The sequence below is a fragment of the Arachis ipaensis genome, chromosome B06, assembly GCF_000816755.2.
Source record: "Arachis ipaensis cultivar K30076 chromosome B06, Araip1.1, whole genome shotgun sequence".
Taxonomy (NCBI): domain Eukaryota; kingdom Viridiplantae; phylum Streptophyta; class Magnoliopsida; order Fabales; family Fabaceae; genus Arachis; species Arachis ipaensis.
The window spans coordinates 131,457,813-131,470,543 of NC_029790.2; the positions used below are offsets into that span (position 1 = coordinate 131,457,813).

At 35.8% G+C, this 12,731-nt stretch overlaps 2 protein-coding genes across 3 annotated transcripts in view; one reads left to right on the top strand and one right to left on the bottom strand.

The window, feature by feature from the left end:
- LOC107647665 lies at positions 4,258-5,391 on the bottom strand. Its single transcript, XM_016351722.1, has one exon. It carries the CDS (start codon positions 5,389-5,391, stop codon positions 4,258-4,260), a length of 1,134 nt encoding a protein of 377 aa, XP_016207208.1.
- LOC107605410 (U-box domain-containing protein 7) overlaps positions 9,533-12,731 on the top strand; it is a 34,495-nt gene continuing 31,296 nt past the window's right edge. The window contains exons 1-2 of one of the 2 annotated variants that reach the window (XM_016307291.2): positions 9,533-10,273; positions 10,985-11,918. In XM_016307291.2, the coding sequence (XP_016162777.1) occupies positions 9,690-10,273; positions 10,985-11,915 (1,515 nt within the window). In that variant the 5' untranslated portion in view covers positions 9,533-9,689 and the 3' untranslated portion in view covers positions 11,916-11,918. The remainder of the gene's footprint in view (positions 10,274-10,984; positions 11,919-12,731) is intronic. The other variant, XM_016307290.2, reaches the window with a different exon arrangement.

Consider the following 12,731-nt stretch of genomic DNA (forward strand, 5'->3'; position numbering starts at 1 on the left):
GAATCAATTTTTCTTTTCTATAATGATACAAATAATATATTATCAAATTGATTTGTACACCGTGGCACAAAACTTATTAAGCATTTTGAAAGATTACTTAATAGTACACATATTTATAGAAAATTTATAACTAAGAAAAGTTCTTTAAAGCATTAAGTTTTGATATATTCTATATAAAATCCATCTAAATCAAACCCAAAAAACATGCCTTTTGTCTCTTAAATTTTTTAATTTTCTTAACAATATTTCTAATTTTTTATTTATTTTAATTTTATTTCTAATTTCTTAAATAATACTTTCCACCTCTTTATTTATGAAATACAAATTTAAAATAACATACTCTTTCTAATTTTTTTTTCAAGGTAAAAAGATATTCATTAAAATATCAAATTGAATACAAGGAGTTCGATTCTATCTTGGACATCAAAAGCCACTTTTTGAAATGGGGCTTCCCAAAAAATTTTTATAACTAAGGAAAGATTTTAATAAAACAGCAGAAAAAAAAGAAAGGAAATAAGAAAGAGAAATAAGAAAGAGAAGAGAGAAAGGAACAGGCATGCTAAAGCCTCGTTCTTGTTTAGACTTTCTGTGACAATTTCATGGCTTGTTCCAGAATTCGTTGAGGAGAAATAATATTGTTCTCAAAGATCTTTAAGTTTCTGACTCTTCAGTTCACTCAGCACAAAACTGCCGCAAGTACTACATTCTTCGTTCCCTGTGTCGTATGATTCGACTGGTGTACCACATGTGACCACCACTTCCAGAACATCTGAGTTTCCAATGCTTGGATCAAGTGGTTAACCGGTGGAAGCTGCCATGTTTGGTTTGCAAGGTGGCACTGGATTAAGCAGTGGTTGACTGATTCTTCCGCTTCTTCACACCTAGGGCAGACATTTGGGATGTTGTGGAATCTTTTATTCAGTCTTCCTCTCACAGCAAGTCCATCATGGCAAGCATTCCAAATGAACACTTTTATTTTTGGGGCGCATCGCAAGCTCCAGAGGGCTTTCCACATCTTTTTATCTCTGCACACTTTCGGTAATTGCTCCATGGGTGGGTGAAAAAAGTGGTACGCAATTTTGTAACCCGTGGCTACTGAGTATGTCCCAGATGCTTCTCTGGCCCAGGTTAATCTATCCTCTCCTTCTTCGATTTCTGTCTGTAATATTCTAGTTGCAATATCTGGATCAAAGTTTGTTGTTATTGTGTGTTCATCCCATTGCCTGTTGTTGTTAATGAGTTGATTGACCCATTCTAGTTGAGTATTAGGGATCTGATTTTGCACAGTAGCAATAGGTAATGAGTTTTTGATCCAAGGGTCTTCAAGAATTCGCACTGAGTTCCCCCGACCAATTTTCCATAGCAGACCTTTCTCCAAAACCTTCCTCCCTTCAAGTAGGCTCCTCCAAGCCCAGGATGAATTGTGACCTGTCTCAGCTTTCAAGAAAGTAGAATACCTGAAATATCTTCCTTTGTAAAGCTTACTAACTAGTGAATCGAGTTTAGTGGCTATTCTCCATCCTTGTTTGGCTAGCATCGCTAAATTAAATGCTTTTAGATCCTTGAATCCCAGGCCTCCTTGGTTCTTCTCTCTACTAATAACATCCCATTTAATCCACCACTGTTTCCTTTCCGAACCCTTTTGCCCTCACCAAAAATTCATTATCTTCCTTTGAACTTCCTCTAATAAGGAATCAGTAATCTGAAACAACTCAGAGTATAAAGTGGAACAGCTGTTGCTACTGCCTTAACAAGCACTTCTCTTCCGCTTACCGAGAGCAAGGATCTTTTCTAGTTTTGCAATCTTTTTTCTACTTTATCTTTGATATAGTTGAAGGTGTTTTTCTTATACCGCTGTATAACCGCAGACAATCCCAAGTATTTGTCTTGGGCACCAACATGGGGGATATCCATTCTTTGCACTAGATCGTCTCTGACTTGCGGGGGTGTTTTTGCTAAAAAAACAGGATGATTTATTAAAATTTATTTACTGTCCACTTAGCTCATTATAATTTTGTAGTACTTGAATCAGATTTTGGCATGCATTCTCGTTTGCTTTGCAAAATAGAATCGAGTCGTCCGCGAATAACAGGTGGCTGATTGCCGGGCATCTACTGTTAATCCTCAATCCTGAGATTTCTAATCTCTGTTCTCCTCTGTGGAGCAGATGGGAGAGCCCTTCTGCACAAATAAGAAAAAGATAGTGAAAAATAGGGTCGCCTTGTCGCAACCCCCTGCATAGTTTGAAAAAATCATGTGGTTGACCATCCACAGTAACAGAGTAGGATACAGTAGTTACACACTCCTTCATCCACCTAATCCACTGATTGCAGAAACCCAACTTCTTCATTACTTCCCAAACAAAACACCACTTTACCCTATCGTACGCTTTGCTCATATCAATCTTCAAAGCTACTTCATAATCACCTCCTCTCTGATTTTTTTTAAAAAATGCACCAGCTCATGAGCAATTAGGGTATTATCACTAATTAGTCGACTTTTAATAAAAGCACTTTGATTTTCACTAATCACCTTGTTTAAAACTTCCTGCATACGGTGAACCAGTACTTTCGAAATAATTTTATAAAAAACACAACTCAAACTGATTGGTCTAATCTGTGACATAGTGTCAGCATGTGGAACCTTAAGAATTAAACAAATATGAGTATGATTGAAACTCCTTAACATTCTCCCACCACAAAAGAAACTTGAGACCGCCTCTATCACATCTTTTTTTATGATATTCCAAAAGAATTGGAAGAATTTACCTGTGAAACCATTATCACCCGGAGCTAAAAAAGGGTTGATGGAGAAGGTAGCTTTCTTGATTTCCTCCTCTGTGACCCTCTTTGTAAGCCTCCTGTTAGTCTCTTCATCCACTCTCCTTTCCATCTCCTCCAAATCCTCTGTAGCCCTTCTCGGATTAGAAGTGGAGAAAAGCTCACTGAAGTATACTTGAGCAATGTGTGCCATGCCTTCCGGATCAGTTGTGTAGGAACCTGAATTGTCTCGGAGTCTATGTATCTTATTTTTTCAGTTTCTGTTCTAAAATTTTGCATGAAAAAATTTTGTATTCTGGTCCCCCCATTGTAGCTATTGCACCCTAGATTTCTCCTTCCAGTATCTCTCCTCTAGTTCGTAAGCATCTGTTAATTCGGCCTCTAAAAATTGAATTCTCCTCTTCTCTGCCAACTCCTCTTTTAGCCTTCTCCACTTCTAGCTTTTCTCTTATCTCAGTAATTTTTTTTTTTTGCGAATTGTGATTATTACTCCTCTGCCACTCAACAAGAAAATGTTTGCATTTTTTTAGTTTGCAGCATAACTTATACATTGGTGAGCCATCCATTTGCAGCTGCCATGTTTCCTTTACAATCCTTATAACTTCTTCTTGCTCACACCACCTTTCTTGAAAACGAAACCTTCTTTTAGCTCTTCTCTCTTCACTGTCTGACTGAAGCAAAAGAGGGCAGTGATCTGATCCTGTATCTTCTAGATGGATGATTTGTGCATTTGGGTAGTCTAGTCTCAGCTGCGTTGAAGTTAAGCATCTATCTAATCTTTCTCTAATAATTTCTCCATCATATTGCTTATTGCTCCAAGTGAATTTGCTCCCCACTAATAAAATTGTTAAACGCCTCCATAGAAGATGCCGATTTCATTCTCCCACCCTCTTTTTCATGATGAGCAATTATTGCATTAAAGTTACCTATGACCATGAAATAAGGGTTTCCTCTCCTCTTTTGATCATCTCCATAATCACTTCGTACTGAGCAGTCTTACGGTTGTCATCATTGTGAAGGTGAACTGTAGCCACTTCCTATTATTTTTGAAGTGACCGGTCAGTCCATAGAAAATGAATTAGGAAGTCTTCATTGTGCTGAACCACGATATCTGCTTCATCTTTCCAAGCCAACGCTAATCCCCCTGCCGTGCCTCTGGGATTCACACAAAAGAACTTCTGAAAGCCCACCCTCTTACACTTCTCTTCCACCGTCGAGGCAATGTTTTTTGTCTCACATAAGAACATTACCTCGGGAGAATGGGATTTGCAAATCCCTTGCATGCTGTGAACTGTCAGGGGATTCTCCATACCCCGACAGTTCCACATCATCATCTTCATGGGTCTTCGGGCGCCTTTTGTTGGGTGGCACCCTCCCCATTGGTAGCAGCTTTTGATTCCTCCTGGCACACTTTCTTCTTACTTTCACTCCCCTTATTCTCCTGATTTCTTTGCTTCTTGCCCGTGACGTTTACTATTTACTTTCTTGCTAATTGTTTCAGCTTAGTCTTTTTCATACTTGGTTGTTCGCTTTGATTGCTACCTTCACAAAATTCCAAATTTTTCATCCCGTCCAAGCCTTCGACTGCTCCTCCGTCAATCATCTTTTTTTGGCAGTGATTCCTGGCACTACTATTTTCATTCGAGATTTCTAGCACGACTCCACTTTGGTTGGCTTTTTCCTTGTTTTGGTTTGAGCCATCTTTGATGTCATCCTCAACCTTTTTACCTCTGATCTCATCCATTGATAATTCTGCCATCTCCTTAAGTAGATTCACTAGGGTGGGTAGTTTCTCCTTTCTTTGACTCCTTTCATCAGCTGAGGAGGTATTAGAATTTGTATTTTCTTTTGAACCTTGCTTTCTCCTACCAACCTGTTTTGATTTTAGCCACTCCCCCCAACCTTCTTCTCCCACGTCTCCCCGTAAGGAATCGTCCAATTGTTTGCTGCAGTTCCTTGTTTCATGTCCTAAGTATCCGCAATAATTGCAAAAAATTTCAATATGTTCGTATTTGAGTGCAACCTCAATGGCTTTGTTAGTGGGGCCTACTATTTGTGTGAGACGCCGCAGCAGTTTTGTTATATCAAGATTGATCCTTGCTTTGATAATTCTATTTTCTCTGCCTCTAACTTGGAAAAGATCTACATCCAGTACTTCTCCCATTGCACTCCCAAGTTTTCTACCCAATTCTCTTATTTTGTAGTGTTCCGGCAACTCCCAAAATTGTATCCATATTGGCACATAAGTGAAATCAGCATCTGTTATTGGATTGTGCATCTTCCACCTTTTAAGATTTAGAATGAAGTTTTTGAATAACCATGGAGTCCCTCTCTCAATTCGTGTTACATCCATCTCTTCATCAAAGTAAAATTGAAAGAGATTACCTCCATGATCCGTCACTCTAAATCCTTTAGGATGTCTCCAGATTGCTTGTAGTGCCACTTCCATTGTGCCTCTGGAAAACAGCCGGTCTGCAAGTAATCTCCCCATTAAACTCTTCTCACACCTACTTATCCCATCTTGGATGTCTTCTCCTCCTACTGTTATGATCTCTTCTTCCTCCAGGAACTTCCGTTGTCGTTCTCCATTTGGGGCAGCATTGGCTGCCATGCTGCGTTAACCTCTTCTGTCACTGTCACAAAGTTGTCGTGGATACATTGACTTTGGAAAATAAGGATTGCTAGTGATAAACCCTAGTAGAAAAAATCCTGAGGCACACGAGAAAATCCTGAGGCACTAATGTTATTTCATACTCTTTCTAATTTGAAAGAATGACATAATAATTAGTTATATATTTATGTGTATTATTTTGATTAAATAGATTCAAAAAAAGAAAAAGATAAATAGGTTATTGACCTTTTAATTTGCGGACATTTAAGTCTTTGAAAATTTAAAAATACGTTTAAATTTCTCACCTTTTTAAAATTTGGACATATCACTTGGAGAGAATTTTTAAAATCGGACAAATTAAACTTAAAAATCGATCTGTCTAGATTTTGAATAGGTTAAGAACTTAAATATATTTTTAAATTTTCAAAAATTTAGATGTTTGTAGACTAAAAAATCAAAAATCGATTTGTCTTTTTCTCGTTCAAAAATATTAGTTATTTTAATCCTTTAAAAGAAATGTGTGTATATTATTTGAGAATGTATTTTTTATTTTTTAAATAATTCTTTTTTTTTTTTCAACACCATCATGACATCATGGCCTCCATACGGTACCACACAAACACAAGAATACAAGATTAATTAAGGCCGTATATAAAGTCGGTAGCGACCGCCCGGAAGCATGCAGTTAGCACCGAAGCCACCTTTATATTGTGACTTATAATGATGATGCCTCCTCTTATCAATATCCTTTCTATTTCTTAGTTTTCACACACTTGCATGAGAGGGTTAAAACGGGTTACATGCATGCATGGTTCTTCAATTCTAACCTTTCTTATTTGCAAACTGACGAGTAATTACTTTATTAGCACTTATTTATCAATTGATTTGGAACTGCCGAAATCACAACATTATCAATAAGCTTGTCAGAACCCAGAAGTTCTGGTCCTTCATTATTTTTGGCCAAGCATGTATGCATGCATGACAAATGCTTTTAGAAAGGACATGAATCTTTTTTCTCTTGGATTATTCTTCGGTCAAGATATATCCACCAGCACTCTTTAATTGTTTTTTCCTAAAAACTAGTTATATATTTTGCTAATTTCAGTTATGATTTTATTTTTTAACGTGAAAATTAATAATTTAGTTATACTGAAACTAATTGTTAAATAACGAGTGGTGCAAAATGCTAAATGCTAAATGCTAAATGCTAATAATAAATACATATCCTAATGATTAGAACGAAAGACAGTTTAAATTATCAATAATAAATTAGAAGAAACTAAATATGGAGCTAAGATTATAAAATTTTGTTTAAAATTAAAAACTAGAGTGTAAAAACTAATATTTAAAAAATGAAAAAAAAATTGCAAATCAAGTGAGATTCTAGGATTTGCACCAAAATCGACCAAATTAAAAATGGAATCAGGCGAAGCGGCCTAGCTTGATTGGAAAATTTTAAAGCTTAGACAAATGTTAAAACTTTTTAATCTTAAGATGTAAGGACCTGTTAGGCTTGCGAAGCTTATCAAACCGGTCTAGAATTGTTTAAAAATAGCATGCATATATATTTTTACTAAGTTTTGTATAATAAGTTAATAACTTTTAAAGAGAAGTTCTCATTAAATTGTTCATCTCAAAAATTTAAATTAATAACAGAAGATAAAATTAATCTTAAATAAGACTTTATTTTAATTTTTTTGAACATTTTTTTTTATATATTTGTCTCATACCTAAACAATTACGAATGAGACATTACCTGATACATTAGTATTATTATTATTTTTTTTTACCAAAGATAGGAAACTCGAATCCGCAATCTTATGGGGAGACTATGCCATTTGAGCTATTACTCATTGGCTACATTAGTATTAATTTGTTGTCAACTAATTTAGGAGTTGAATTGAATAAATATACAAATAGAATTATTCTCCACATATAAGCATTTTTTCCATACAAGTCATACAAGTCATTTATATTCACGCATTTTCACGTTTTTTTCGTGTCTCTTCTTCTACTTCTTTATAATTTTTTTCTCTCGTTATTGTCGTTATCAACACCACGTCTTCCTCCTCCTCCTCCTCCTCCTCTTCCTCCTTCTTTTTTTATTGAAATTTCTTCTCCTCTTTTTTTCCTCTTTCTTCTCCTCTTTTCTTTTCTCTTTCTCCTCCATCATCAGTTACCTCGTTGTTGAAGATAATAAATAATTCAGGTTCAGATTGTCAATTGAACCAGAATAAAATTGATTATTGTTTTAAATCCAATCAAGTGGCTGAGGTGTGGCTCAATTCAGAAGAAGAAATATAGCATTAGAGGAAACATTTTTCTGTATTTGCAGCAAATTTGGGTGTAACACGAAGATATTTGGGTGTATTTTAAGAATTTTTTGGTGTATTTTTATTCTGATAAAGTTCTGCATAATTTTAAACTCTTCCTCTTCCTCCTCCTCATCTTCTACTACTTCTTTTTTTCTTATTCATCTATCTTTTCCTTTTTGTTTTACCTTCTCAAGTTTCTTCTTGTTTTACTCTCTTAACAAGAATAAAAATAAAAAATCAAACAAAAAAGAAGAAGAAACACATAATGTTGCAAAATTACTTGAAAGATGATGAACTTACATTAATTTAACTAAAAGAAAGAAAAAAATAAGAAAAAAAAGAAGACAAAAAATGCAGCATTAGAGAAAATATTTTTCTATATTTACAACAAATTTGGGTGTAACAGATATTTGGGTGTAACACAAAGATATTTGGGTATATTTTTATTCTGATAAATTTTGCATAATTCAAAACTCTTCCTCTTCCTCCTCCTCGTCTTCTACTGGTTCTTTTTTTTTTTCTTTTCATCATCATCACCATCTTCTTCTTTTTTTTATTTATCTTTTTCTTTTTGTTTTACCTTCTCAAGTTTCTTCTTGTTTTATTCTCTTAACAAGAATAAAAGTAAAAAAATCAAACAATGAAGAAGAAGAAACACATAATGCTGCAAAATTACTTGGAAGAGGATGAACTTACATTTCATTAACTAAAAGAAAGAAAGAAATAAGAAAAAAAAAAAGAAGAAGAAAAAAATGCAGAATTAGAGAAAAATATTTTTCTGTATTTGCAGCAAATTTGGGTGTAACACGAATATATTTAGGTGTAATTTTAAGAATTTTTGGGTGTATTTTTATTCTGATAAGTTTTGCATAATTCAAAACTCTTTCTTTTTCTTCTCCTCATTTTCTATTGCTTCTTCTTCCTCGTCTTCTTATTTCGTTTTCTTATAATTTTTCTTAGAAGAAAAAAATCAAACAAAAAAAATACATAATGTTACAAAATCAATAGAAAGAGGAGGAGGAAAAAAATGCAGCAAAAATAACAATAATAAAAAAATAACGATGAAGATGAGACACGTGAATAAAGAGGAGGAGAAACGCAAAGAAGAAGGAGAAGAAGAAGGAAGAGAAGGAGGAGTGCAAAGAAGAAGAAGCGTCTTCCATAATAGTGAGTGAGAGCGCGCTTTGGAAACGGTTGAGTGACGCGCGTGTTATCACGCTCTAGTGGATAAATATAATTTTTGTTAGACTTGACCCAATTTGTAAGACTTATAACTAAAAAAATTTATATGTACAGCATAACTCATAAAAATAAATAGAGACTAACTTGTATTTTTATAATGGTTAAGAACACAATGTGAGATAAATAATTAACGACCGAACAAATTTTTACTCAAATTTTTATTTACTAATATAGTCGTTAACAAGTTTAGGGTCAAAGTAGTAGACTTTCTAATGGTCCAACCTTGCGAAACTTTATGTCTAATATGTAATAACTACAATACAAGATTGATATATTAACAATCAGTAAATTGTTAAAATTGTCTTTCAAAAATTATTCGTTTAAATTTTAACATCATAAATAATAAAAATGACAAAAAAATTAATATGACTAACTTAAACTTTTAAAAAATAAATTTAATTTAAAAAAATTTAAAAAATAGGTGATATTTTAGGACAATTTTGACTATTCATTCCGATAACATCAAGCAAGGAGTGACTTCTTTCTATTGCTACCAATCCTTCCAATTTTCCCTTAACAGAAAACGAAAAATAAATAAATAAATATATAAAAATAAAAAATATTCAGTGAAACTTTGTGAGCACGCATATTAACTAGAGTGTCTCCGGGAAAAAAAAATGTTGGTTGAGCAGAGTATAAATTAGTATGCCAAAGAACAAAACCAATGCGTGGACTCAACGGTCTCTTACTCCTTGAAAAACCGAAACCGTTTTCTCTCTCTGCAATGTAGGTCACCGAACAATGGCAAACTGTCACCGGAACAACGTCGGATCCCTCGTTCTCGGCCACCACCCTACAAAGTCCTCCGCCGCTACCGTTAGTGGCAACGTCCGCCTGTGGAACTCCCTCTCCGCCGCCTCCTTCCGCCGCATTATCTTCGACGCCCTCAGCTGCGGTGGCGCCGCTTACCGCCGGAATAATCACACCGACTCAGCCTCCTCCACCGACGGATCCGATTCCGACTTCGAATGCCCGAAACCTAACCCTAACACGAAGCGCAATGTGAGGTCCGAGAAGCTCTCGGATCTCCTGAGCATGGCGGATTCGGAGGTGGACGCGGAAACCGAGACGAAGAAGAAGGAGGAGGCTCTTGACGACCTGAAGCGCCTCGTGTCGGAGCTTCAGGCGGAGGATTCGCCTCCGGTAAAGCGAGTAGCTGCAGCTTCCGCCGTGAGGAGGCTGGCGAGGGAGGACGCTGAGGTTAGAGTGACATTCGCAATGCTCGGAGCGATTCCGCCGCTTGCAGCCATGCTCGATTCAGAAGACCTCGATTCTCAGGTAGCTTCGCTCTACGCGTTGCTTAACCTTGGAATCGGAAACGATGCGTGAGCTGCTTCTTCTTCTTCTTCTTCTTTTAATTGTTTGAATTTATTTTTCTTTTTCTGTGTATCACTGTATTGATTGAGTTGTTATGTGTCATTTTCAATGTTAACGTTCTCTCTCTCTCTTTTCTTTTTTGTTGATCAGACATGTTGTGTTGTTCAACGCGATTAACCTATTTTAATTTCGTTATTCTCATCTTTCTTTCATTATTCAGTTTTCTTTCTGCGGTCATTTGCGCGCATTGATTGATTCTTCTTCTTTGGCTAGATAACTGTTCTTGAAATGAGAATCCTATGCCTTTTTGTTTGTTGTGTGTGGTTCTATTAATGCATTCAAACTGAGAAGGGAAGGGAAAATCGTAGCTTTGTGTTTTTTTCTGTTGTTTTATTTTCCAATTACACTTTGCAAGAGCACCTTTTTCTCCCTTCATGTTAGCATGCTTAATCATAAAATCTGATCATTTCCCCCTTTTCTTATTATATGGCCATTTTTTTCTGTCTTTTTTGCGCATTCATTCATTTAATTTGTGGTGATTAGCTAGTTGGACTGACGAGCCTGTGATTTTTTAATTTTTTATACAATTTTCGTGATTCTCTGCTGTTCTGTTTTTACATTCCACTTTTGCATATACTAATTTTCATGAAAAATTTCGTGGTTAATTTCCAAATTCTGTGATTTATTTAATAAAAAATTTATTTTATTTTTCTTTGCAGAAATAAAGCTGCTATTGTGAAAGTTGGGTCTGTACACAAGATGTTGAAGCTAATTGAATCTCCAGATTCTGTGGAAACATCAGTTTCAGAAGCAATAGTTGCAAACTTTCTCGGATTGAGTGCTTTGGATTCGAACAAACCAATAATTGGATCCTCTGCAGCAGTACCATTCCTAGTTAGAACCCTCCAGAATTTAGATAATAAAACAAGCTCCCAAGCCAAACAAGATGCTCTCAGAGCAATGTACAATCTTTCAATCTTCCCAGGCAATGTTTCATTCATTTTGGAAACCAACTTGGTCCCATTTCTGATAAACTCCGTAGGAGATATGGAAGTAACCAACCGAGCCCTCGCAATCCTAAGCAACTTGGTGTCAACAAGAGAAGGTAGGAAGGCCACTAGTGCCGTCCCGGATGCTTTCCCTATCCTTGTGGATGTGTTGAATTGGACCGACTCACCGGAATGCCAAGAAAAGGCATCTTATGTTTTGATGATAATGGCGCACAAGTCTTATGGCGATAGGCAGGCCATGATTGAGGCTGGGATTGCGTCGTCACTCCTTGAGTTGTCCCTTCTTGGCACCACATTGGCACAGAAAAGGGCCTCAAGGATATTGGAATGTTTGAGGGTAGACAAAGGGAAGCAGGTTTCAGGGAGCTTTGGAGGGAATTTAGGCGCAACGGTATCCGCCCCAATCTGTGGATCGTCATCGTCTTGTGCAAAGATGGACGGAGGGGGAAAGGATGGTTCGGACGAGGAGGAGGAGATGATGAGCGAGGAGAAGAAAGCAGTGAAGCAGTTAGTCCAGCAGAGTCTGCAAAACAATATGAGGAAGATTGCTAAAAGGGCCAATTTGCCTCAAGATACTGTTCCTTCAGATCATTTTAAATCACTCACTGCAAGTTCAACATCGAAGAGCCTGCCATTTTGAAGAGTTAGTCTTCAATTCATAATTGTTTTGATCTTTCATTTTATATGTCTATAGCTCGTTATAAGCCTTTGTCAAAATCATATTAGATACTTGTTAAATTATTTTTAGTTTTAGTTTTTTCTCTGGTAGCATCCATTCTTTCTGGTTTGCTTCTGTCTGTTGGGTGTGTTTTAAAGGCAGATCCTGTTTCTATGACATGAGCATGAATACGAATCCATCCAACACAAAAACTCACTGTTTAAAATTGAGACCCTTTAAGCTATAGAAATGGACAATAACCTCTATGAGTTTTTCCCTTTGTCATTTGTAAAACACTGCAATGATAGTGGGGTTCCTGCCAATAAGGTATGCATGAAAAATTGAACAAATCTTAGGGCTTTTTCAGTCAAACTATTGATGTTAGTGTCCCTACATTCTAGGAGTCACTTTCATACCATAGTACAGTCTTGTCTCCTTAATGACCCTACTATATGTTTTGTTATATTTAATCTAATTGGAGCCAATTAGGAAAAGGTTATAGGTCATTATCATCACTATATATAAACAGAGACTGTTCAATGCAGTTTCTCTATTAGAGAATCTTTCCCCCTGTTGGTTTGTCAATTCCTTGTGGTTTTGTGCTTTGGGAATCTTGGATAATGAGTGGATTGTAGTTTATTATGCTTAATTGCTTATGCATTTTCAATCAGATTAATAAGCCATTAAGTTAAAACCCTTGATATTTATGAGTAATGATATATATCTTCTTAAATATTAAAAAAGTTAAACTAATATGTATTCTTAAAACACATAATAAAAGATTTTGTTTTTTTTTTC

Excerpts from the sequence above, each read along its gene's own strand:
- LOC107647665 (XM_016351722.1), bottom strand. The coding sequence starts at position 5,391 with ATGGCAGCCAATGCTGCCCCAAATGGAGAACGACAACGGAAGTTCCTG.